Here is a 26,224-nt window from a genome sequence, read left to right as displayed (position 1 = left end):
ATAACTTAAAATTCTGTGTTTATCCTGTCACATTGGCGTATTTAAACAACAGAAGTCCAATGTCAGGCCATATCTTCTGACAAGCTTCTGCCTATTCTTTTATCAGGGGATTGGTGTTTACTTTTCTTTGTCTGACTGCAAAGTGAGGAGTTTCTAAAGTGAATTATATAACAATCTAAGGATGTCGTTTTTTTGCTACACATAACAAAATGTAAATACCTGTAAATAAAATGTAAGCAGTCAGCAGCTAGGAAAGCAAAAATTGAGGATATTTTTTTGAAATTTTGAGGTTTGCTGGGAATAGAGATTTAAATAGGATCAAAACAAATAAAGCCACTTCATTTGATGACATGTAAATGATAAATATTCACAGAAGCTTCATTTTCACCCTTTTTCTCTTTTTTTGCAATGTACCTTTTTTTCAGTAAAACTGTATGTCTGTGCAAAGTTAGTGGCCATTTGATTTGAAAATGTGCTGTCCGCAAATAAAGTGCGCTACCAAATAATTCTTTAATTAGATTAAAAAATCCCCCCTCGTGTCCATTAATGGACTAACATTTGTCATTTTAAAAAGTGGGTGGTTGTTCTAAAATGTTTGGGAACCCCTGCAATGGAAGATATTGGACGCTGGAGCAAGATTTATAAGACACTAGGGGCATATTCACCAGCAAAATATCAATTTCAGTGACGTGAAGGCGATAGGGGCCTCGCCTTATTTACACTGCCGCATTAAGCCACTCAATATGGCTTAACGCTTCCTTGCAAATATGGCACCCTTTATCACTGTATTTAGCATGAAAAGGGAGAGTAAGGGGTGTTGTGTTGGGCGTTCCACCGCAACACCCATTGATTTTGACGCTGCCTAAATAAATGCCTTATGGACAGCATAAATAGGAGGCAGCGCCAAAATTAAGACTAGGGAAAACCTGGTCTTAAACAGGCGAAACGAGGAGAAAGGCATTATTTCTCCTCGTTTTTGCTGTTTTCATGTCTACTGCCTTGTGCAGCACACATAGAAACAGCAAATTGCCTATGATTGTTTATGTGCAGGAAAGTCCTCCTTCCTGCACATAAACAATCGTTTAAAAAAAAAAATCTATTTTGCAACTTCTATGTGTGCTGCATTAAGCAGCACACATACAAGTTACAAAATGGCATTTAAGATTGTTTATGTGCAGGAAGGGTGACCTTCCTGCACATAAACAATCTTCCCCCAACGCAGACACCATTGCACTATGTCGTAAAGTATACTTTTTGTGTAGAAGGGGCTCCTTCCTGCAGTAAAGCTATGCTGACCACAGCGCAGACACCCTTGCACTGTGGCGCGCCTTCTTTGCCGCATGACACCCTCAAGAGTGCCAGTGCAGGGAGAGGGCAGACCTGCGCCACTTCTAAGAACATATGGTGCAGTTCTGCTCTCTCCCATGCACGCAGCGCAGAAATCGTACTTGCTCCGCTGCATTGCGTGAACTCTTTGTGAATATGTCCCAGTGCCTTCTTGGGCTGCACTGCAGCCCTAGGGCCTATGACATCACACTGACATCACCTGCCAACTTTTTCTATTTATTTTGTATACAAGTTTCCATCTAGTTATAGACCCGAACACCTAGGCTTCAGCACAGAGACACTGCCCAAAACACCACAATACGCAGTTTGTCTCTTGCTTTCCGTCTTACCAGCTTTTTTGAAGATAAAGTCAATAAAACCTAGCGAAAACAGCCACAGAAGAAAGACTACAGTGCAGGCCCTAACCATTCACTCATCTGGAAAGACAAGCTCTCCACGAGCTGGTTTGTAATTTTGTAATTCATGACATTCTTGCAGGACAGGCTTGCAAGTGTTGGGCTCCGGATAGCGTCTTCCTCTCTCAATGGCGGTGCGGGCTGCACCCGGCTCCGAGCAGCTGGACAGCTCCTGTGTTAACAAAAGCGTGTTTGAAAAGCCTTCCCCTAGAAAGCAACCCCGTGTTACCTGGCAACCGCATGAGACACCGCACGCTGGCCAAAGGCAGAGCATTAAGGAAACCTCGCTAATCGGAATGCTTTAAAAGTGAATATTTTGACATTAGCCCTAAATTGAATGAGGAAGCTGCTGTGTCTCCTAAGTGGCAGACAGTGCTGGTGCACTTTGTTAGCCTTCAGAAGCTTTGCATTAGCGCCGAACTTTCCTTCGCTCTGCAGCGAGCCCTTGCAAACAGCAGCTCTATTCAGGCTGCTGCTATGACAACTGTCCCGAGGCAAATGTCAGGTCAGCTCCCAGCGCACGTATATGGGCTGTAATTGCTTTGTCAGAGACCTAATAACTGCTCCCCTCTGTGCCCGGAAATGCTGAGATCACCGCTGCTGGAATTACGTAATGAAGAGCAATGCTGCGCACTCCACACCGACCGGGACAAAAAATAGCTTTGGGAATACCAAAAACATGTCTTGGAGGCCTATCGGCTCTACCAATGCCTATTGCTCCTACTGTACAACATAGGCATGGCCAAAAAGGAAAACAAGCACTGGCAAACCCAATAGGTTTCGTCTATGCGAGATCTATTAGCTTTTTGTCATCTTTTTAGACGTTACACACAGTGGCGGCTGCCTTCAATACAAAATGGTGCGGTGCGAAGACGCTCCTCACCATAAACTCAGAGCTGGAGCTGAAGTACGACCGTTTCAGCACTCCTCCCTTCCACGAACAGGAAAAGGAAAGACTTCCTTCCTGTTTGTGGAGCGGAACTCCAACCAATTCTGGAGCTGCTTTCAAGATGTGAAAGCAGCTCCAGGATTGGAGGGAGCAGGCTCACCCAGCGCTCATTTTGATGCTGATGGCCTGTGCCAGCAATCCCCAGGCTGTTTCAGCCGTATTGCTGGGTCTACACGGCGCATTTCGGATAGGACGGCTGTAGAAAACCGGCCAACCTGTCAGGATTCAGCCCCGCCCCCCTCCTCGTGCTGTACATAGCCCAAGCTGGTGCTGTGACAAATAAATAAAATGACATTGAAATGCCATTTTATTTATTTGTGTTTGCAACGATTCTCTACTCCTGAGGAAGAGTAGCCCCTGGTTACACAGCAGCGTGGGCTGCTGTACATGACAAAGTTAAAAAAAGTACTATGACGCCGCTAGCATTGACCGCGTTTTAGCACTTTTTTCTTTAAGCCCTGGTGCACATAAGCCCACGTACACACAGCAAAATAGCACTCGTATCAGCAAAATACATTTGGCTTAGTTTAATGTATTTTGAGGGGAAGGGGGCAGGGGGGACTGTGTTGGAGGAGAAGGGGTTAGTAACACAATGGACATGGGGAGGAGAGCGGGAAGCAAGCAACATGAGGGTGGTGTGGAGGAGGAGGGAGGAAACAGCAACACCATGGAGTGCGAGGGGACAAGCAACACAAGAGAGGTGTGGGAAGGAGAGAGGTTGCAACAACACAATGGAGGGCGGGTAAGGGGGGCAAGGAACATGAGGGAGGTGGGGGGGAAGAAGAGATGAACAGCAACTGACTGGACAGTCGGGGAGGGATTAAGAGCATGGATGGTGGGAGGAGGGACAAACTGGAGACACACGCACATGTAGAGAGTACATGTAAATTCTTTTTAAGAAAGTACCTGCAGGAGCTTGCAGCCAGTGAAAGGCCACTGGCAGCAGACAGTAAACTGTACTTGATCCATGCTCCATGACAGGGACAAATACTTGAATACCCAGCAGGAAGTAGAAGGCGAGCAGGAGGTGGTGACCAATACAAAGTAAGAAAACAAGAGTGACGTCTAAGCTCATCAATGGTAAGTAATGGAGGAGAGAAGCCCTTGAGGGATGTAGGTGGACAACATATGCACTCTCACTGAGTGCTGAAGCAAAAAGATAAAAAGTAGTCCCTACAAGTGAGTAAAGGATGCTCACAAATAAAGAGGCTATGCTGCAAGAGAGGGACAAGCACAGGACAAACAAGGCGAGCCATCAAATAAGAAGCAAGCAAATGAGACTGACAAAGTCAACCAACGGTAAACAAAGGGACAACTAATTAAAACCACTGTAAATTCTGGGAATACTGACAATAGGTCTTCTGCAACCAAACGTAGGCTTGACCTAATAGTGCATGTCATGAGGAGGAATTCAGTGCACGCCACAATGACCGGCCACAAACCACCCCTCCCAAAAACCACCTTCTCTTATCTGCCTTGCTGACTCCTTTAACAATCAGCATATTGGTTAAACTATTTCTATGGTGTATGATTTTGAAGTGTGTGCTCTGCTATATATATATATGGCAGTTAATAAAATTACGATTAAAACCCATGTGGGCTGGTGAGCCTGTGACTCTGGGTGTCCTCTTGTCTGTGGTCAGCTGCTTCTGGACACCACTCCCCCGTGTACTGATCGCACCGTTGGGCGCAATCACGGGTCCGCAGCAAGCGGCGGGCTTTGCTTCCGCGACTGGGCTCAGCCGCAAAATATTCAAACAAAGAGTTTTGCCCTCAGTGGAAGAAGCCACAAGAATGGTAAAATTTGGATCCATTTCTTTAAGGAGCAGCTGCAACAGGAGACGCAGAGAGAACAGTCACCATCTGTTGATGTACAGCCAGACCGGTTTCGGGAGTCTATCCCTTCTTCAATGGCTCCTGCTTGGCAATGATGATGCAGTATGCACTCGTGATATTAAAGCCTGCCTTCAAGGGCGTGGTCAGATGAAATGGCCTTCTGGGTCCTGTAGTGCATACACCATGTTCCTCGTGTGAGTTCATCATTGTGGCAGTTAATAAAATTACGATTAAAACCCATGTGGGCTGGTGAGCCTGTGACTCTAAATGTGTCCTCTTGTCTGTGGTCAGCTGCTTCTGGACACCACTGTGTACTGATCGCACCGTTGGGCATACTGCATCATCATTGCCAAGCAGGAGCCATTGAAGAAGGGATAGACTCCCGAAACCGGTCTGGCTGTACACGAACAGATGGTGACTGTTCTCTCTGCGTCTCCTGTTGCAGCTGCTCCTTAAAGAAATGGATCCAAATTTTACCATTCTTGTGGCTTCTTCCACTGAGGGCAAAACTCTTTGTTTGAATATTTTGCGGCTGAGCCCAGTCGCGGAAGCAAAGCCCGCCGCTTGCTGCGGACCCGTGATTGCGCCCAACGGTGCGATCAGTACACGGGGGAGTGGTGTCCAGAAGCAGCTGACCACAGACAAGAGGACACCCAGAGTCACAGGCTCACCAGCCCACATGGGTTTTAATCGTAATTTTATTAACTGCCACAATGATGAACTCACACGAGGAACATGGTGTATGCACTACAGGACCCAGAAGGCCATTTCATCTGACCACGCCCTTGAAGGCAGGCTTTAATATCACGAGTGCATACTGCATCATCATTGCCAAGCAGGAGCCATTGAAGAAGGGATAGACTCCCGAAACCGGTCTGGCTGTACACGAACAGATGGTGACTGTTCTCTCTGCGTCTCCTGTTGCAGCTGCTCCTTAAAGAAATGGATCCAAATTTTACCATTCTTGTGGCTTCTTCCACTGAGGGCAAAACTCTTTGTTTGAATATTTTGCGGCTGAGCCCAGTCGCGGAAGCAAAGCCCGCCGCTTGCTGCGGACCCGTGATTGCGCCCAACGGTGCGATCAGTACACGGGGGAGTGGTGTCCAGAAGCAGCTGACCACAGACAAGAGGACACCCAGAGTCACAGGCTCACCAGCCCACATGGGTTTTAATCGTAATTTTATTAACTGCCACAATGATGAACTCACACGAGGAACATGGTGTATGCACTACAGGACCCAGAAGGCCATTTCATCTGACCACGCCCTTGAAGGCAGGCTTTAATATCACGAGTGCATACTGCATCATCATTGCCAAGCAGGAGCCATTGAAGAAGGGATAGACTCCCGAAACCGGTCTGGCTGTACACGAACAGATGGTGACTGTTCTCTCTGCTTCTCCTGTTGCAGCTGCTCCTTAAAGAAATGGATCCAAATTTTACCATTCTTGTGGCTTCTTCCACTGAGGGCAAAACTCTTTGTTTGAATATATATATATATATATATATATATATATATATATATATATATATATATATATATATATATATATATCCCAAGAGCCGCTAGAATCGGATGCCGCGTGTTGTCCTCCAGCATACAACGAAAAGCAGACACGAACCCAAAGTAAGTGCAGAAAGTAGCGTTTATTTCTCGCTAGTCAGCCATAACGCGTTTCACCACAGAAGTGGCTTGATCACATGACAACGTTCAAACATTGAATGGACCATTAAGGCAGCTAGCACCCTAAGCACGTGACTGTGATAGTGATAGACATAAAGAAAACAGTGAAATACAACTGAATTTCTTCCTTCGAAAAACGAGAATAATGTATAAAATATACAAAAACTAAACTCACAAAAACTGAGAATAATGGAAGCAAAAACATTCACCATCTGATACATATTTTTTAGAGTCACTCAGAAAACAATTACATATGATTAACTTGGGTTATTGACCAACATAGTTTACAAAAAATATATATAGGAACCTTTAATTAAAATGCACAAATCAAATATATTTGCAGCATTGATTTTTTAGGAAAAGTGCAACGTGCAAATTGACATATATCAATATATGTAAAAAATGCTTATTTGTCATACAAAAATAATTCTGTATAAAAACTTGTCATTTCATATACATACACAGATATTTTACCCAAGGTAAAAGTCAGTTGGTCATAGCATGTCATGAGGAGGAATTCAGTGCACGCCACAATGACCGGCCACAAACCACCCCCTCCCAAAAACCACCTTCTCTTATCTGCCTTGCTGACTCCTTTAACAATCAGCATATTGGTTAAACTATTTCTATGGTGTATGATTGTGAAGTGTGTGCTCTGCTATATATATATATATATATATATATATATATATATATATATATGATATTTGGATTTCATAGTTTGCCTTTCTTCTCCACTTTTCCTGTGCCTTTCTTGATCCCTTTTGTCTCTCGTGACCAGTGCATGCTTGAGTAGCATGTTGGCGAGTGGTGGCATGGTTACCATTGAGTTGGGTAACAACAAATATCTGTTATTCAGTGCCAAGATACCCGTAGTGGTGAACGTGCGCTCTACAAATACACATCTTAGGTTATGTTATAGTGTCTGGATAACAAAATATTTTTGACTGGGGCGTTTACATGTACTTCGTTGTTTATGGTTTTATGCTGTGTTCTGTTGTTCATATTAGAGATGACAACAAATTCTACTACATATCCAGCCACATGTGGCACATTCCTTTAAATTTCAGTGACAAACAACCATTTACCAGCATTTAAGGTGGTACACTACTGCTCTTCCATCTCTTCAACTATTTAAGATATCAATCAGTCCTTAAACGTGGTAGACACATATCTTACAGTATCGCTTCAAGTGCACACTTTGGGGCTTATTACATTGCTGGTTGCAGGAAATACGTGGTGGAAAGGGGACCTCCGGTCAGCAGTCCTGACCGCCTAATTACGATGCAACGGCACATGGTGCAGTCGCATTCCCACATTTCCCTATGGGAGCATGTGTTACGGCCATAAACCGGCTGTAACACAAGCTCCCATAGACAAAAGGGAGCCTGTGATAATACCTGCAACCCATGGCAGGCTCCTAAAGGCTCCTAAAGGTGTCTGCCACAAGGTACAGGGATTAACAGGTGGCACCATAGGTGCCTCCTCTGCCCCAACCTGAGGCCGCAAGGAAAAGGGGCCCTGCTGGGGACCCTCAAACACGCTTTCCAACAATCTATTCTTGTCAGAAAGGCCGGCATCGAAAGCCTGCCGGAAGTCATGCATCGTAATCCGGAGGGCGTAAAACGCCATCCATATGGATTACAGGCCGGTTCAGGTTGCCTCGCGTGCTCCTTGAGCCCGTCGGAAGGCAGTCGGATTGACCGGTCTTTACGACAACTGTAATGGTTTTTAAATCCCTTTCACTACTCATGGGCTCCCACTTAGTTTAAAAGTGCATCCCTGTCGTTAGATGTATGCCTGCCTTCTATCAAACCGAGTTTTTAGAGGGCGAGGACGGCCTATGATGAAGCATGACACCAGGTGGTGTGTGAGGCCAGTCCTTCACATTTTGTTAGATGCTCCCACTTCACGTGCATCTCTAAAAGTCCTGTAGTAATCCCAACTAGGGGCAGCCCCATTTGTGTTTACATTTCGTGTTGGAGGCAGGCGAGCCCCTAGACCCTGTGCCTCTAGTTCCCATACCTGGCTAAAAACTAGGGCTAGTGTGTTCGACTAGTCTTCACACTGAACACACCTGGCTGCCGGGGCACTCCTGCAGGGCTGGATTGGGGTTAAAAATCGGCCCGGGCATGCCAAAAAAAGTGGCCTAAGTTTGCATATTGCCTTTCCGCAAAACACTGCTTCTGCGAAATTTTATTAAAAAAACAGGCTGTGGGGAGTAAAAAAATGCACAGTTTAGTTTACATTGATAAAACGCACATCACATGAAAACAAGTGAGGCCACTTTTGCTCAGGGAGTGCTGAAGCAACATGGAGGACTGGCAGGGAAGGGGCAGAGTAGTGACAATGCAACAGCAATGGATTTGAGGGAAGAAGCAATAGGCAAGAAAGCAGGGTAATGAGAAAGGCACACAGGCAAGAAAGCAGCTCAGAGAAAGGAAGAGAAGCACACCAGAGAGACAGCTGGAAACAACATGCAGTCTTGTGGAATGCTTAAATAAAAGGAAAAAAAAGTAGCATCTGAAAAATATAGCATTGTAAGGACACAGTAATACATCCATGCTCCAGGGGAAGGACAAAGCCCAAACGCTCTAACGAATAAGACGCAAGTAAATGAGAGTAAGAATAAAGCCAACCAATGGTAGCCATTTAACCAAACTAAACTAATATGGCCTTCAGGGTTTTATGTATGATACATTGATATTTGAACCAGTTTTTGCCTCTTTAACATTTGCAATCGCATTCATTACGGATAAGGCTTTGAATAGTGTGAGTCAAATTGCTCACTGTAGTAGAATCAGCACCTTACAGGACATGGTTTTTTACTATGCCCTAATGCAGAGGGTCGGGGCATATTGCACCCTTAAACATGATCTGAATTAAGGGAGGATAATGCTGGTTTACATTTGTGGTTTAGAATCATGCTTTCATCACTACACGCTGAAAATGGTTTCAGCACTGCCCAGACCCCTGCGAGAGCTAACGCCACAATTATAGCAAAGGGAAGGCTCCAAAATGATAAAGATGTGCAAAGATTGAACATTCACCTATAAAACTGGGAAATGTCACCCTTTCTGAGGGTGGGCAAAGATTCCTGATTTTTCCCCACTTTGCTCAAGATAGTGTTTAATCATGACTTGCTGTTGTCCGGCCAAGAAGTATAAGACATCTGGCTGTGGATGGCTGTAGTGGCACACCTAGGAAAAATCATTAGCTCTGAGTGAGCGCATTTTACCAGCTACCAGTCATCACAGTCTTCAGCCTGAGCAGCACTAGGTAATTAGTCATTCAGTAGCGGCTCCTTGCTACTGAACAGCAACAGTCCACCCGCTGCTGCCTGTAGACTTGAGTGGGAGTTGGAATACTTTACATTAAGTTGTGAAGCAGCAGACTTCCCACACCACAAATAAATATGCAGGGATATCTGCAATCCCTGTATGAATGCCTGCTGTAAATTCCTCATAATCAGCGACTTGTGATGCACCTAGTCACAGTAATGAGTTATTGCAGACAAGTTGTGATGTCACAATGCCTGCTTGCCAGAGCCATCAGTCCAGGTGAAAGGCAGAACAGGTCATGGAGCAACTGTTTAAAGCAGCGAAAATGAACCATTGCTTTTCTTTTTTCTGCTCTATTTTTCTATTTTCTAGCTTACAGTGACTACCCGAAAGAACATGATAAGTTGTTTTGCATCCCCTAGATAGTTATATAAATGTTAGATTATTTCTGCATGTTTCTACACATTCCGAGCTACTGCAGCTTTTTTTGTTTTTTAAAAGTTGACTTGTACTGAACCGTTTCTAATATCTTTTGCAATAAATATCTTATAATAATTTTGCACTAGAGGTTCTATTTTAATTCCTTCTGTTTGCAGACATGCTCTCTCTTTCATATGAAAGAACTACGCACCAAGGCTTTGAGTGGGGTATAGGCAGTGGCGGCTTCTCGAAGGAATGCTGCGGGCGGTGAGGCGGGGGAGGGGCAGGGTGGGCGGTAGTAAACTCCGGCATTCGGCCGACGGAGTTAAGTAAATAAATAAACTGATGAACAATACAGGTTCCTTATTGAATTTGTGTTATATAGTTGTACCACAATATTGTCCTGCAAAAATATTGACTGCGGAATATTGAGTATTAGTATATTCGTAAAGTAAACATGGGAGGTATGTATAGAGAAATAAATGCACACTCATGATTTTGACAACATGTATATCTTGGTCAAGGAATGTAGATGTGGAGCTAAGAATAGTAAAGGTATGCATACCTATGTATACCTAGCGGTAGTGGATATCTTGGACACAATATTTTTGCACGACAAAACTATGTCACTCGATATTGTGACATACAACCTGAAGTAAAATATGTGTGTTCCACTTAAATACCTAAGCACACTGTTGAATCAAATGTAAAACATTTGTCCATTTTACCAAAGCTGAATTTTTGTAACCATCACCTGATATTTGCGCCAATTGGGATATTTTGTTTTTATTGTAATCTTTTGATTAATACAATAAATCTGCTACTGTCCACTACTAAGTACTCATAGTTAAAAAAACAAAACAGTGATGGATGGAATGCTTGAATTAATCTCAGCCACTGGTTACTCGTGACGGCACCCCAGTCCATTCTTTTTTTTGCCCACCATGCCACCTCAGACTGGAACCAGTCATTTTCAAATCAACCTTCGTCCTGCTCCAATAGGAACAACCCAACCCAAAATGCCTGACTAGGCCCCCTCTCAACAGAAACACAAGCAACCCCAACATCGGTTTCGACCTAGTTGAGCCACTTCAGTAGAGTGTAGCTTAAGTCCTCTGGCAAAGTGCTCACTGGACACACATCTGGACATAGCCGGTGCACTTAAAGCATTGCACTGAAGAAAAAAAAAGTGATGACTGGAATGCTTCAATTAATCTCAGCCACTGGTAATTAATCCGGCCGCAACCTAGTTAATTGTTTTTTTCCCACCATGCAGAAGCCAGAATGCCATAGAGCCTTTTCATAGTTATGAGCGCCCCTGAGACCTTTAAATCTAACAGATTTGAAGCTAACAGATATGAGAGAGCGCCATTTATAGTGAAAATTGTAGGGGTGCACCATATGTACAAGTAGCCAGCACCCGTATATATAAAGGACTTTAATCATGTTTTAACGCAATGAGGAATAGAGAACTAGTTGGATTACAAGTACACATTTGTTGCTTGAATAGCGACGCTGTTAAAATGAAACCTTTTTCTTATGCAACGTGTGTTTAACAAACTTAATTGAGCCTTTTAGAGTTGCTCTACCTGAGAATGTAACAGACTTTATATATTCCGGATAATTAGCTTAAAGTAGGAAATGCATTTGCTGTTTAAGGTTGGAGGCCTAGTGAACTAAGAAGAAGTGCTAATGTAAAGCGTTGGGCCTATAACAAACTGAGGCCTAGTTCATAGAAATGGTGCAGGCCTGTTGGAAATTGTCCTGCTTAACATTTAACTGTAGAAATGTTATATAAAAGAGCTTTTTAGAAGATGTTGCAACATTTGTAGACTGTGAGCTATTTGCGTGTATTCCTTTGCAGGCGCCTCATCAAGCAGATAGTAGAGTAGAAGGGCCCATTGTGTATGAGCGTTAGGATGTTAGACTCAGACATGGAGGAGTAGACCAGGAATTCAGAGAAGCAACTTGAAAGGATGAAGAGTCTGGGACCCAAGAACGTTTGAACGGACAAGGATGGACCAGCGCCATGCTGGAAATTTCCAGAACCCAACACCTCCTGGAGGGGCGTACCTGAAGGCGTGTCATTCACTTTGTGGGGTTTGGTATTAGGGACAGTACCCCGTGGGTGGAGGCAGTGCAGACGAGCTGAGGAGCTAGAGAGAGCGGTCGTTTGGGCAAAGGGTGTAGTTGCAAGTCGAGAACTATAGTCTACAAGAGAATGTGGGCGAACTTCCTTTGGAAGTCACCACGGCTGACACCTTTTTGGTTAGGTTGGGCTATTGTTGAGTAGGGATGTCACCTAGCATAGTGTAGGGACAGACTGATCTGAATTTATGTCTATTATCCTGATGAGTACCAGAACTCAAGTTATAGCAATCCTGTTTAGTCTGATGATCCTGGAATTGATCCTCGTTCTATTCATTAGCCGTTTGAGACTTTTCCGTAGGATTATGTTTGTATTAGTACCTGTTTATCTTTTGAACCTCTTGCTGAGGTGCCTGTATCTCCAGTTATTTTTGGTTTTGTAATAAACCTTTTAAATTCAGTCTTTAGTCAGTGGTTCTTTGGGGAAAGTAATTGGGTATTGAGATAATTGAATTGTTTAGTTGTGACTAGGTTGCCTAATTCACTCTATGACAGGTAAAAAGTCCAGTCGACCTGTGACGGGATTAAGGAGAATGATAAGCAGACTCTAGAGGTAAAATCCCACCTTTCCAGTTGGGAGCAGAGTAGGATGGTTTACCTTCTGGAGTAAGGGTAATCTAGAAGTAGGTTGAGATTTCCCCGAGGCCCATAGAGATTAAAATGAAGAGTGTCCAGAAAGTCGCGGACGGAGGATGGCGTTCCATGGAAACTGACGGAGAGTAACAGTGCGGCAGAAAGCATCAGGTCGGAGGAGAGTGAGTATGAAAAGGGTCATGCGTTGTTAGATTGCGGTGCTATGTTGTGTCGTTGTGTTGTAATGTCTTGCGGAGTTGAATGCCTGTAGTGTGAAAGGAGATCAGGTTGTGAGCGCGCGCAACCGGAGAAAATCTTAAGCTCAAGGGGAGTTTAAGTGGTTCGGGTGTATCGAACACCCAAAGTAATTGTCGACCACTGTGAAAGGGGGTCATGAGGTACCATTGATCGCCCGAAGGACCGAGATAGGGGGAACGAATGTGTGAGTGCGTGGGTAACGGACGCTGGTCGGAAGTTACCGTGAGCTTGTAACCTATCAGTGTGGCGATTGTCCGGTCGTTCGCGGACAGACATTTGCCAGTTTGGTGACAATTACAGTTAGACTGTGGCCGTACAGTCAGGGAAGTGGTTGCTTGGTCGGAAGTAATCATTTTCAGTGTATGATTGGGACGCATGCGAGACCGCGAGAAGAACGGAGAGAGGAGGGGAACTGCTGCGAAACGGAGGCGAGTGACGTCAGAAGGAGCCGCGCTGGGATAGGGCGGTTAGTGTGAAGCCGCGCTAGGATAGGGCGGTTAGTGTGAAGCCGCGCTGGGATAGGGCGGTTAGCGTGAAGCCGCGCTGGGATTGGAGGATTGTCATCAGGAAGTAAACGAGTGTTGTAAACAAGGAAACGTTGTGGTTTTCATCATGAAATGTTTTAAAGTGTTGTGGAATTGTTTCAAAGGCGAAAAGATGATAGAACCTCGGGTGGGGAGGAGGCTCCACCCGAGGATACTCCAGCTTATTATATGGCAACGAATGTTGGGTTGCATGCCATATTGTGGCTTGATAACTGGTGTAATATGACAGACGGAAACGAGAAATTGACCTTTCCTAAATATGGAACGTTTAGACTAGAGGTGTTATACCAGTTGAAAGCGATCATGGCTGCATTGCGACCTTTGCCCAGACCAACACAGTTTGAAGCGCTAAATGCATGGATCAGGGCAGTCCACGACAGGAACAGAGATAGGAGACAAGAAAGAGTGAAACGATCGGTAAGGGTGGTCCAAGATGCCAAATGGGATGCCATGACCAAGAGATGGAGGGTACAGACCATTGAAGGGGATAGGTTGTATCCGTTGCTGGAAAGTGCAGGGGATGGGCAGAAAAAGAGCACAGAGGATGAGGACAGTGAGACAGACGACAGCCTGATAGAGAGGCTGTTGTCAGAGAGGCCACCCCCATACAATCCAGAGTCAGAGGGAACACAAACATCGGCAAAGCACTGCGAAGCCCCAGTAGGGGAAGGCGGGGTTCCAATGGGGAACGGATGGGACACCCCAGGGGACAAGTTTACCCCAGAAAAGGGAGAAAAGGCACCCCACCCTCCCCAGTGACGAGAGTAGTGGGAAGGTTTACAGTACAGAAAGTTCGGGTAGAAGAGGGTGTCCCTTCTCAGAAACTGCCAGATGCCCTGACAGTACCTGTTACCATAGGTCCCATAGTATCAGTGTATAATCCGGAACAGAGACAAGCTGACAGTCCACCACGGAAGGGGAGCGAGAGGAGTGCCAGCGAAGGCAGAACTAATGTGGCTGATGGGTGGAAGACATTACCCAGACCCGTAGAACGGAGCACCCCTTTGGTAGCATCGGCAGACTCCTCGGAGAAAAGAGGAGGTTGGAGGGGATCAATGGATTTGAGAGGACCGAGGCCAAGGTCGATGAGGGAATTAAGGCCAGATTTGAGAACTTGGGAGACGATAATAGACACTCAGAGTGACAGATCGAAAAATGTGTTTGGGTCTGGGAACGAAGAGAATAGGATGGGTTCTCACGGTGCAGCTAGCGAAAGCAGGCAGGAATGGGAACACGGAGGTGTGGGAAGCAGGGGGGCGTCCCACCACTCCTCCGGAGACAGTCGACAGGAGTGGGACTGCGAGGGTTGCGAAGGTAGAAGGGTTCCTCCTAACACACCTGAAGAGAACAGAAGAGAGAGTCAGGACGGTGGCGGGAGGGACTCTAAGGAAACTTCTAACCAAGGCACCTTGAGAGCGGCAATAAAGGCAAGAAGGTTAGATGTGCTGAGACTAAAATCAGAAGTAGAGGAGATAGTGGAAGGTACACTGCCACTAGAAAGGATTGAACTGTACGAACCAGATGAGCTGTTGTTTGTGGCAAAGGATGTCACTCGGAAGGCTAGGACAGCTCATGAGAAACTCTCTGAATTGGCAAACAAGCATATGGTAGATTTGACAAAAACTAAAGCCCTACAGGGGGGCCACAGGTTACAGTACTCAGATCAAGATCTGGAAGAAAAGAGGGTGATCGGATTAAAAACCCACATTAGGGAACTGATTACGGGAATCCGGACATGGTCCCAGTTGGAGAAATGGGAGGAAAGGTGGTCAAAGAAAAAGACTGTTAGGCGGAGTGTTATCGAGACATCCCCGGGAGGAGGGGTGATGCATGCCGAAGCGTACCCCTTGCGGGAGGTGGCTCATGGGGGATATGTACATGTACCCTGGAGCAGGGGAGATATGGCTGCCTTTACAAACACTTTCCCAAAGTTGCGCGAGAGCCCAGTGGAATGGTATAAGCAGGTAGAGAGGTTCGTTAAAATCTCAAAAGTACTGTGGATTGATTTAAACACACTGTTTGACATTGTGGTTCCCGGAGATCTGTGGATAGCATGCAAGGTTAGTGTTGAATGGCCCACGGCAGAGCCAGAACGTGATTCTGCCACGAATGGACCGTCACCTAGGGTGATGGCGAAGTACGAACAGGCGATCACGTGGCTAAAAACTAAAGTACCACCACAAGACATCGATTGGGTAAAGATAGATCGTACCAGGCAGGAACCAAAAGAGACGGTGCATGAGTACTATGAGAGGCTATTGCTGATTTTCAAGTAGTACAGCGGATTAGATGTGATGGATCCGAAGGATATGGGACAGTTCGTATCCAAGTTTGTGCTGGGATGGAGGCCTGATATCTGCCTCATGATACAGCAACATTTGATCTGTTGGCAAAACAAGCCTTTAGATGAGATTTTGAGGTATGCGAGGTACTGCAGTGATGAGATAGACTCGAAGACAAAGAAGCTTAAGGATAAACTGATGTTAGTCCAGATGCAAGCGGGAGGACAGGGTCAGTCAGGCAATGGCACCTTGGGGAGGAAGTCAGGGGGACAGAAAAGGGACAATGAAGAAGGTTCGAGACCTAGGATAGATATAGCGACCCTGAAAAAGATGACCAAGTGCCATCAGTGTCATGAGGTCGGGCATTGGAGACACGAGTGCCCCCATAATCCTGACAATCAGGTACAGGAGGAGGAGGAGGAGGAAGTTGAGGCCCCTCCGGTACGGAAGGTGACAGTGACTAAGCCCCAGACGACAAAAGGGGGGACGTCAGCCCCTAGGGCTCCGATTCCCCAGCCACCGAAGATTTTGACAGGGAACAAGGTTTACAAGCAGATGCCCTTCATAGTCGAGGGGGATGAGCACTATTACCTTGATCCAGTGTCAGGACGGTGCCTGAATGGGGAGGAGGACTGTACCCTTGGAGCAGTACTGGAGGTAGATCAGAGGGGACCCTTTGTAGAGGCTGACGTAGACGGACACCCCACCACCTTCTTGGTTGATACTGGTGCTTCCAGGTCTACTGTGCGGTCCGCAGTAGTCCCCAATTTGCCCCTTTCAGGACAGACTATTCAAGTGGTAGGAGTGAAGAATGACGAACCCCCTGACTGAGCCAGTCCCGGTAAAGATCGGAAGTTTCAGAGATAAACACCAGTTTGTAGTGTGCGATTCCAGTCCCGTATGCTTGCTAGGAAGAGATCTTTTGGTAAACTCAATTGCACCATCTATTGTACCCCCAAGGGAGTAGAATTGCAGACTAATGATGACGATGCTGATTTTAAGGTTGATAACACGCATGTGTGCATTGAATTGTACCCTGCTATAACTGTGGAAGAACTCCCATGGGAAGTGAGAGATTCGGTCTCACCAGAGGTGTGGGTCTTTACGTGGGAGGAGATCGGACTGATCAAAGGGGTAGAGCCTGTCAGAATTCAAGTGAGACCAAATGCTGAATTCCCGAGAACACCCCAGTACAAGTTGACCCCAGAAACACTCGCAGGTATAAAACCCGTGATTGAGTCCATGTTTAGACAAGGGATTCTGAAGGAGGTTATGGGCAGTCCCTGTAACTCTCCGATAATGGGTCTGCAGAAGCCAAATGGGAAGTTTAGGATAGTGCAGGATCTACGAAAGATTAACAACATAGTTGTCCCATGTTGTCCCGTGGTGCCGAAACCATCAGTAATACTGTTTCAGATACCGTTCCAAGCCGAATGGTTTTCTGTGATTGATTTGTGTCAAGCTTTCTTTTCTATCCCACTGCACGAGGAAAGCCAATTTCTTTTTGCGTTCAAAATAGAGAGTCGCGTTTTAACATGGTGCCGTATCCCCCAAGGGTATACAGAGAGCCCATCGATCTTCAATCAATTGTTGAAAAGGAATCTCGAGAGTCTGGTACTGCCGCAGAACTCAGTTCTCGTACAGTACATAGACGACCTCCTTGTTGCGTCAGACACCGAAGATGCTTGTAGGATTGACACCATTGCCTTGCTGAACCATTTGGGAGAGAATGGACACAAGGTGTCCCCCAGCAAGTTACAGTACTGCCTGCAAGAAGTGCAGTATCTGGGTCAGAGAATAGAGCAGGGAAAGAGGAAAGTGTCGCCTGACAGGATTGAAACGATCATGAGAATGACCGTGCCCTCGACCCAGAGAGAGGTTAGAATGTTCCTGGGCATGGTTAGCTACTGCCGACAATGGATTGCTAACTTTCCCCTGAAGGCGAAACCATTGCAGAAACTGACGCACAAGGACGTGAGTGATCCGGTACCATGGGACACAGACTGTATGATGGCTTTTCTTGAGTTGAGAGAGGACTTGTGTCGTGCTCCGGCTCTGGGAATGCCCGATTACAACAAATCATTTGCATTGTTCTGCTGTGAGAGAGAGGGATGTGCTTTGGCAGTTTTAGTGCAGGATCATGGAGGAGTCCGTAGACCAGTTGCTTACTTTTCGGCTACCTTAGACCCAGTAGCCGCAGCGTTGCCCGGATGTCTCAAATCCGTTGCTGCAACAGGTGTCAGCATTGGAAGATGTGAAAGTATTGTGATGGGATATCCACTGACAGTGCATGTACCTCATTCTGTGGAATTATTGATGACCAGGACCAAGACGCAGCACTTGACCAACAATAGGCTCACACGCTACGAGCAGGTTATACTTGCTGCGGAGAATGTGACTCTCAGGAGGTGCTCTGTCTTGAATCCTGCTACCTTGTTGCCATTACCAAATGATATAGAAGATGATTGGGAAGACCATGATTGTCTTGATGTAACTGAACTATGCACCAAACCTAGGCCGGATATTGTTGATGTGCCGTTGACAGACCCCGATGAAATTTACTTTGTGGATGGCTCATGCGTAAGAGACAATACTGGTCAGTTGAGAGCAGCATTTGCTGTCTGTACTATTTCTGGAATAATTGAAGCAGCCTGCCTGGAAGGAGTACACTCCGCGCAGGTGGCTGAGATAATTGCGTTGACGCGTGCCTGTTTGGCAGCCAACGGGATTCGGATCACCATCTTCACTGACAGCCAATATGGATTTGGGGTGGTTCATGACTTCGGTCAGTTGTGGTCTCAGAGGGGTTACATGACATCATCGGGCTCCCCAATCAGGAATGGCGAATTCATCAGGTTATTGCTGGAGGCCTTGCAAGGTCCTGCAGCAATAGCAGTGGTAAAATGTACAGTTCATACCAGAGGCACCGATTTCGTGTCAATGGGGAATCGTTATGCTGATGAAGTTGTACGCTATTGTACGGAGCAGGGATACTCCTTTACTGAACAACACATTGAGGGACCAAGGGAAAGAACCGAGCTAAGCATGATGCTTGACGTGGCAGACAAATGGGAAGAGTGGAGAGACATGCAAGGACAGGCGTCAGATTATGAGAAAAGGGTGTGGGAATCGGCTGGTTGTGTTAAAGGAGATTTGGACATGTGGGTTTCGGCTGATGGAAGAGCTGTTTTGCCGAATGAGCTGGTGAGTGCGATGGCACGACAGATACATGGTCCTGTGCATCTGGGAAGGGATGCGATGTTGCGTGTGTTCAGGCAAACATGGTACAATCCGAAGTTTAGACAGGCTGCGGAAGCAGTGTGTCAGAGATGTGTAACGTGTCAACAGATAAATGTTGGGAAAAGAACACCAGTTACACTGAGCCACATTGGAAGGTCCGGCGGACCTTTTTACAGGATGCAAATAGATTTCATTGAGATGCCGAGGTGCAATAGCCTCAGGTATGTCTTGGTGATTGTGTGTGTGTTCTCTAGATGGGTTGAGGCATATCCCACTCGTAGGTGCGATACACTCACGGTAGCCAAACTATTGTTGAGGGAATTGGTGCCACGATTCGGGGTTCCGACCTCTTTGGAATCGGACAGAGGAAAGCACTTTAATAGCGAAGTTGTGAAGATGCTCTGCTCTGCCCTGAACATTGACCAGAGACTGCATTGTAGCTACCGTCCAGAGGCTTCTGGCATAGTGGAGCAGATAAACGGAACGCTTAAAGCCCGAATGGCAAAAGTGTGCTCGTCCACATCCCTGAAGTGGCCCGATGCGTTGCCGTTGGTACTGATGAGTATGCGTAGTACCCCAGACAGGAGGACAGGGCTCTCACCACATGAAGTACTGATGGGGAGGGCTATGAGACTGCCATCTATTCCTACAACTGCTTTGCTGAATATCACAGATGACCTGATTCTTGATTACTGCAGGGGACTTTCGAATGTCATCCGTTCTGTGTCCCTTCAGGTGCAGGCTGCTGAAGTCCCGGCTGCTAGCGACCTTTGTCACGACCTGTGCCCGGGTGATTGGTTCCTGGTGAGGAAACACGTGAGGAATAGCTGCCTGGATGTACATTGGAGAGGACCTTTCCAAGTGATTCTAGTCACCACTACTGCTGTGAAGTGTGGCGGATTGCCAAACTGGGTCCACACTTCTCACACCCGACGAGTCCCAGCACCCTTGGAGGGAACAGCTCCTCTCGTAGATGAAAATAATAACAAAGAAGAAGATCCAACAGAGGGGACAAGTCAAGCTGTGGGGGTGCCGGTGAAAGTTGGGGACTCCCCTGATCAGGTTGGAAACGACCTCGACGACAGTGACACTGAATCCGCCTCAGAAGGAGGAAGTGGCGGAGAAGGTGATCTGAGCGCAGAAGAGGCTGACAGTGGGGACGAACAGGGTGTACAAATGAGAGGCCGACGAGCAAGAGGTGCAGAGGCTCATTGGCCCGAGAGACGGAGGCGAATGAATGTGAGATTGGCTTCCGAGAGAGATCTTGTCCCTGTATCGGAAGAATCAGACCAGGAAGAGGGAGAACAAGGAGCTGAACAGAGGGGTCCGAGAAGGTCAAGGAGGGTGAGAGTACCTTGCCAAAGATACGCCACTCCAGAGTGGACCTACCCTTTCACAAATGCCTGGAGTTCTGAGGTCCGGGAGGGTGAGGTCAGTGGTGGTGACCAGTACGATCCCAAATGTTAAGCTGGAAGTGATGCTGTTGGTACCTGGACTTGAAATCGAAGGCGTACTGACACTCACAATTCCAAATCCCCCTCTCCTAAGCAAGATACGTGATTTACTCCTGGATAGACTGATATTTCCTACCTTTGTTCCGGACATGCCAGCCTATGATGAAGTGGTGCTCCGCATGGAACTTTTAGATTATGTGTTGCAGGCAATCGGATCAAGTATCATCATTGATTATTAAAGACTTTTAAAGACTGTTGTAAATAGCTGTTGAACTAACCTAGAGCCGAGTGGAAGAAGAAGAAATTTTGGGACTTTCCACAGAGGACGGAGAAGGGTTATGGCTGTCTGTTGATTGAAGCAAAAGAAGAACTGAAACGGGACTTCAGGCTACCAGATGTGGTTCAAGAGACTCGAATAACAGAGAAAGAGACTTTGGGTGCTTTCCGAGAACGAACTACTTTGTGCTGAGACCATGGCGCCTGGAAACCCGAATCGTGGAGCCAAGTGCATAGTAGGCACCCTTTTAGCAGGAGTGATCCTCCTTATAGTTATAGTAGTTTCAGTTTCCTATTTTGCACCACACGAGCAAGTAGAGAAGGCTGAGGGGACACCAACACCTACCACCCCTAGCCAGAAGGAAGAAAGAGAAAGAAGGGAGAAGGCCTTGCTGGCTGCAGAAAGTCGTAGGTTACATACAGATCTGTCTAAAGGAAATTTTGGGCAGAACGCATATGCAAAGCTGCTGTATGAATACATTGATGCGATGGATGCGAAGGACTGTTATGTATGTATGCAACTGCCAGCTTCAGTAGACGAGGGTATTAGATACCACCACCTTCCGTTGACATATGGAATTTCATGTAGTTTGTTGATTAGCATATTATATGGGCAGAATCATTTTGAATATTATTTTTCCAATTATGATGCTGTGTTACCAGAAGTCCCTAATTACAAGCACTTGAATAAGTGGGACTATTATAAATCAGAAGACAGACTGGGATATTTTTTCATCCCTACACAAGAGCTAGACACCCCGTATGCACACCGACACAATTTGACTTGTTCATTGTCAGATGTAGAAAAGAAGTTCATTGAACAGGTGGAAGATAGGTACACGAAGCAAAAACAGTTGAGAGATTCAGGACAAGGAAAGGTAGATTGGACGGAAGAAGAGAAGAAGCACAAGTCAAGAGGGAGTTATGGTCCGATAGCTTTAGATGAGGTACAGAAGGGGAAGCTGTGCCTGCACAGACCACAGACATATTATGAGAACGTCTATGTAGGTCATACTACATGTGAACACACCTTCACATTGGAGTATTATACTAAGGATTTCTTGAAGAGCGTGGTGCAGGTGATCCCTACTGTATATTTTGTCTGTGGAAAGAATGCGTATGTGAGATTGCCAGAGAAGTGGTATGGAACGTGTTACCTAGCAATTATCTTTCCCAAGAGTTACCATACTGAGGAGTTTGCTCTCTTGGAGGGAGGGTCCCAGAGAAGGGTAAAGCGAGGAGAGAGTGCTGGAGCAATCGTTGGAGATGTGTTTGGAGCAGCGATACCTATGTTGGGAGTCATTTTGAATGACATCAAGATAAGGCGGTTGGCAACTGTGGTGGATGAACTGTCAATGAATACAGCCAAGTCATTAGTGTTGGTTGAGGGTGAGATGTTGTCGATAAGGACAATGGTTTTACAGAACCGTCTTGCCCTAGACGTCATCCTAGCAAAAGAGGGCGGAGTCTGTAAACGTTTGAAGATTCAGGAATGCTGCACTTATATACCAGACAACTCTAAGGATCTGGAGACATATATAAGCAACATTACCGCAATCCATTATGAGATTGAGGACTTGACCCAAGAGAATGCGTGGGAGACCGTTGGCAAGGGATTTGGAAAGGTCGGAAACTGGTTTGCCAACCTAGGGAAGGGTTTCCTTGGATTTGTACTGAAACCCCTCATCATAGCAGTGGCATGTGTGATTGCCTTATGGGGTTTAGTGAGGATATACAAGTGGTATAAGTCGAATAGGTTGGCGAGATCAATGAGAGCGCAAGAGATGCGAATGGAAAGGCTGCAAGACAATCAATACCGCAGCTTGAGAGCATTGGAGATGCTCAAGAGAGGAAAAATGGCCACAAGCTCTGTTTAACTTAGTTCTTACCCTGAGGATGATGTGAGGGTGGTGATGACACGGGTCATCAAAGGGGGGAACTGAGAGAGCGCCATTTATAGTGAAAATTGTAGGGGTGCACCATATGTACAAGTAGCCAGCACCCGTATATATAAAGGACTTTAATCATGTTTTAACGCAATGAGGAATAGAGAACTAGTTGGATTACAAGTACACATTTGTTGCTTGAATAGCGACGCTGTTGAAATGAAACCTTTTTCTTATGCAACGTGTGTTTAACAAACTTAATTGAGCCTTTTAGAGTTGCTTTACCTGAGAATGTAACAGACTTTATATATTCCCGATAATTAGCTTAAAGTAGGAAATGCATTTGCTGTTTAAGGTTGGAGGCCTAGTGAACTAAGAAGAAGTGCTAATGTAAAGCGTTGGGCCTATAACAAACTGAGGCCTAGTTCATAGAAATGGTGCAGGCCTGTTGGAAATTGTCCTGCTTAACATTTAACTGTAGAAATGTTATATAAAAGAGCTTTTTAGAAGATGATGCAACATTTGTAGACTGTGAGCTATTTGCGTGTATTCCTTTGCAGGCGCCTCATCAAGCAGATAGTAGAGTAGAAGGGCCCATTGTGTATGAGCGTTAGGATGTTAGACTCAGACATGGAGGAGTAGACCAGGAATTCAGAGAAGCAACTTGAAAGGATGAAGAGTCTGGGACCCAAGGACGTTTGAACGGACAAGGATGGACCAGCGCCATGCTGGAAATTTCCAGAACCCAACACCTCCTGGAGGGGCGTACCTGAAGGCGTGTCATTCACTTTGTGGGGTTTGGTATTAGGGACAGTACCCCGAGGGTGGAGGCCGTGCAGACGAGCTGAGGAGCTAGAGAGAGCGGTCGTTTGGGCAAAGGGTGTAGTTGCAAGTCGAGAACTATAGTCTACAAGAGAATGTGGGCAAACTTCCTTTGGAAGTCACCACGGCTGACACCTTTTGGTTAGGTTGGGCTATTGTTGAGTAGGGATGTCACCTAGCATAGTGTAGGGACAGACTGATCTGAATTTATGTCTATTATCCTGATGAGTACCAGAACTCAAGTTATAGCAATCCTGTTTAGTCTGATGATCCTGGAATTGATCCTCGTTCTATTCATTAACCGTTTGAGACTTTTCCGTAGGATTATGTTTGTATTAGTACCTGTTTATCTTTGAACCTCTTGCTGAGGTGCCTGTATCTCCAGTTATTTTTGGTTTTGTAATAAACCTTTTAAATTCAGTCTTTAGTCAGTGGTTCTTTGGGGAAAGTAATTGGGTATTGAGATAATTGAATTGTTTAGTTGTGACTAGGTTGCCTAATTCACTCTATGACAGGTAAAAAGGTCGACCTGTGACGGATTAAGGAGAATGATAAGCAGACTCTAGAGGTAAAATCTCGCCTTTCCAGATACACTGCTTCGTTGAGGTAGCTGGCCTTCCCAACGAAAGCCTACTGCAGTTAATTGCCAATAACAGCAGGCTGGTGTACTGCCTAGTTCAGACTGCGGACTCCTTGCAGGGCAACCTCTATACTACTGATCCTGATGGAGTGTATAATTAAAAAGCATGAGGCCTGAGCATCCCACTGTTACAAACACAAAACAGAGGATCGGCATGCCCCATAGAAGAAAGCGCGTGTCCCTGATCCGCTTGAAGTGAAAGTACAAATATAACAGTGTAGGCCCGTGCACTACATAGGAAAACGTAGTCTCTGCACCTTACATGTAATCCATAACTGCACTTATAGCACCAGTGCTTTAAATGGGCCGGTACAGTCCGGCACTGAGTACAGGCACTTTTTTATTCTCAAGAGAATTGCAATACTTTTAATTGGAGAGTACCAGCACTTCTAAGAAACAAGCAGGTACTATTGTACCGAGTACCTGCACTTCTATATTTCCATTTCAAGCACTGCATAGCACTGATCAAAAGAAGGTGAAAAGAGCCGAAGAACTGGGCACCAAAACAACAAAAAGTGAAAGCGGTGGCAGTGTATCTTATGTGAGAAGGAGCAGTTCTCCGTAAGAGAAATAAAGAAAAAGGCTTGGGTGGAGTGCCAAGAGTTTATAGCGGTTCCAATATATCAGCATGGTAAGTAAGGGGATAAGGAAAGAGATGAGGGAATATTCACTTACATTCTCACATAGGAAATTCTGCAGGATGCACTTTTTAGGTCAAGCGGTCACTATTCAACTAAAAGATGGGTTCCACTCTGATGTCTGTCTACACACACTCCTGCTGAATTAAAAAAAACACACACACAAAGGCATTAAATGGAAGGCCCAGAAAGAGCACGGTACCTGCGGTCTCTCCAGTCGCATCCTCTTTGCCGCGTTCCTACTTTCACTCTCGCACGCCGCGGCCAGGATGTTCTCCGCTACTGCTGAGGTGAGGTGGGAGGGAATAGGTCGTGACTAAGAAGGAAAGGAGAAATAAAACATTAATATTCTCGTTCCCTGGCCAATGGCTCTTGCACTGCCGGTGTGTCGCACGAGCAGAAGGGTTGAATCACTGAACTGTCTGCAATACCACATGAAAGAGCAAATACAGTAACGGTCAAAGATGGCGGCCAGGGAGCGGGTAAGGTTGCATCTGCTGCACAGATCTATCAGGGAGACCTGTCTTGGTTCCATTGTCCGAGGCATTTAATCTGCCTCATTACGCTGCGTTTGGAAGAGACGGTGGAATATCCACTTTGTGGCTGCAAACACTAGCTGTCTGCAACGCCCTAACGCCGCTGGGACGGGTGTTATCCTTCACACTACGTGACAGAACCGACACGGCTCTCAGGCCTGGAAGAGCAAGTGGTCGGGTCGCAACATCATTCATAGTAAAGAGAAGTGTCAGAACGGTTCAGGATCGACTCAATCGTGAGACAGCGGCATGAATATTAACAGACTCGGTTACAATGGGATGTGCTGAAAGAAATCACATTCAGAGGTAAAAAAAAAACAGATTCAGGAAATAAAAAAAAGAAACATCTCACTCGTTCCATCAAATCCTGTCTCATCCTATTTTTGATTAACATGGTAGGCCCTACCAAGGAGGACATGTACCTTCACTGCCCTGAGAGATTAGTAGCGCTTATGCAAGACACATGCATGTCTTATTTCATAAGCATTTTTCTAAAACCAGCTCCATCGCTGGTTTTCGAGACTGAGAAGGTCATTCTAGTCTATCTGCCCATGCCACGTATATACCCATGACTATCTTATCTATCAATATGACAACATTCACAAAGATTTAATTCCAGTTCAGATAGGTGACACCTGGGGAATTTCAAAGTAACGCCAAATATCTGAAGGTGCCCAGAGGACCCCAGAGCTGCTCTTGAAGTTGTGCACGTGTTTACAATCATCACTAGCAGTGTGGGTGTCTCTCTAACATGGCTCTGTACTGTCATCCTGTGGTTCCAGTGCAGTCCTTCCCTTGTTCCCTGTAACAGGACACTGAACAGAATGTCACCCATTTCAGCACCAAGACTGACCATATATCCATCACCGGTGGCATTGCTTATCCTGGGGCGTTCTTCAGTATGGAATGCAGTGATTCATCACCAACAACACTTTTTTACATTCAACAAAGGAGGAATTGGCCCTCAACTCAGTGGTCGTAAATCCACAAACACTTTGGAAGCGGTAGCACCTGAA

General features: G+C 45.8%; 1 protein-coding gene across 3 annotated transcripts in view; it reads right to left on the bottom strand.

Annotated features, from left to right (window-relative positions):
- The window catches only part of NOL4 (nucleolar protein 4), a 591,044-nt gene that overhangs the window by 61,007 nt on the left and 503,813 nt on the right, over positions 1–26,224 (bottom strand). For 2 of the 3 annotated variants that reach the window (XM_078687354.1, XM_078687353.1), the window contains one exon: positions 24,875–24,988. The exons of the other annotated variant lie outside the window; for it this stretch is intronic. In XM_078687354.1, the coding sequence (XP_078543480.1) occupies positions 24,875–24,988 (114 nt within the window). The remainder of the gene's footprint in view (positions 1–24,874; positions 24,989–26,224) is intronic. 3 annotated transcript variants of the gene reach the window in all.

This window comes from Lissotriton helveticus, chromosome 4_1 (assembly GCF_964261635.1).
Source record: "Lissotriton helveticus chromosome 4_1, aLisHel1.1, whole genome shotgun sequence".
NCBI lineage: Eukaryota > Metazoa > Chordata > Amphibia > Caudata > Salamandridae > Lissotriton > Lissotriton helveticus.
This window is presented reverse-complemented; position numbering and strand designations above follow the sequence as displayed.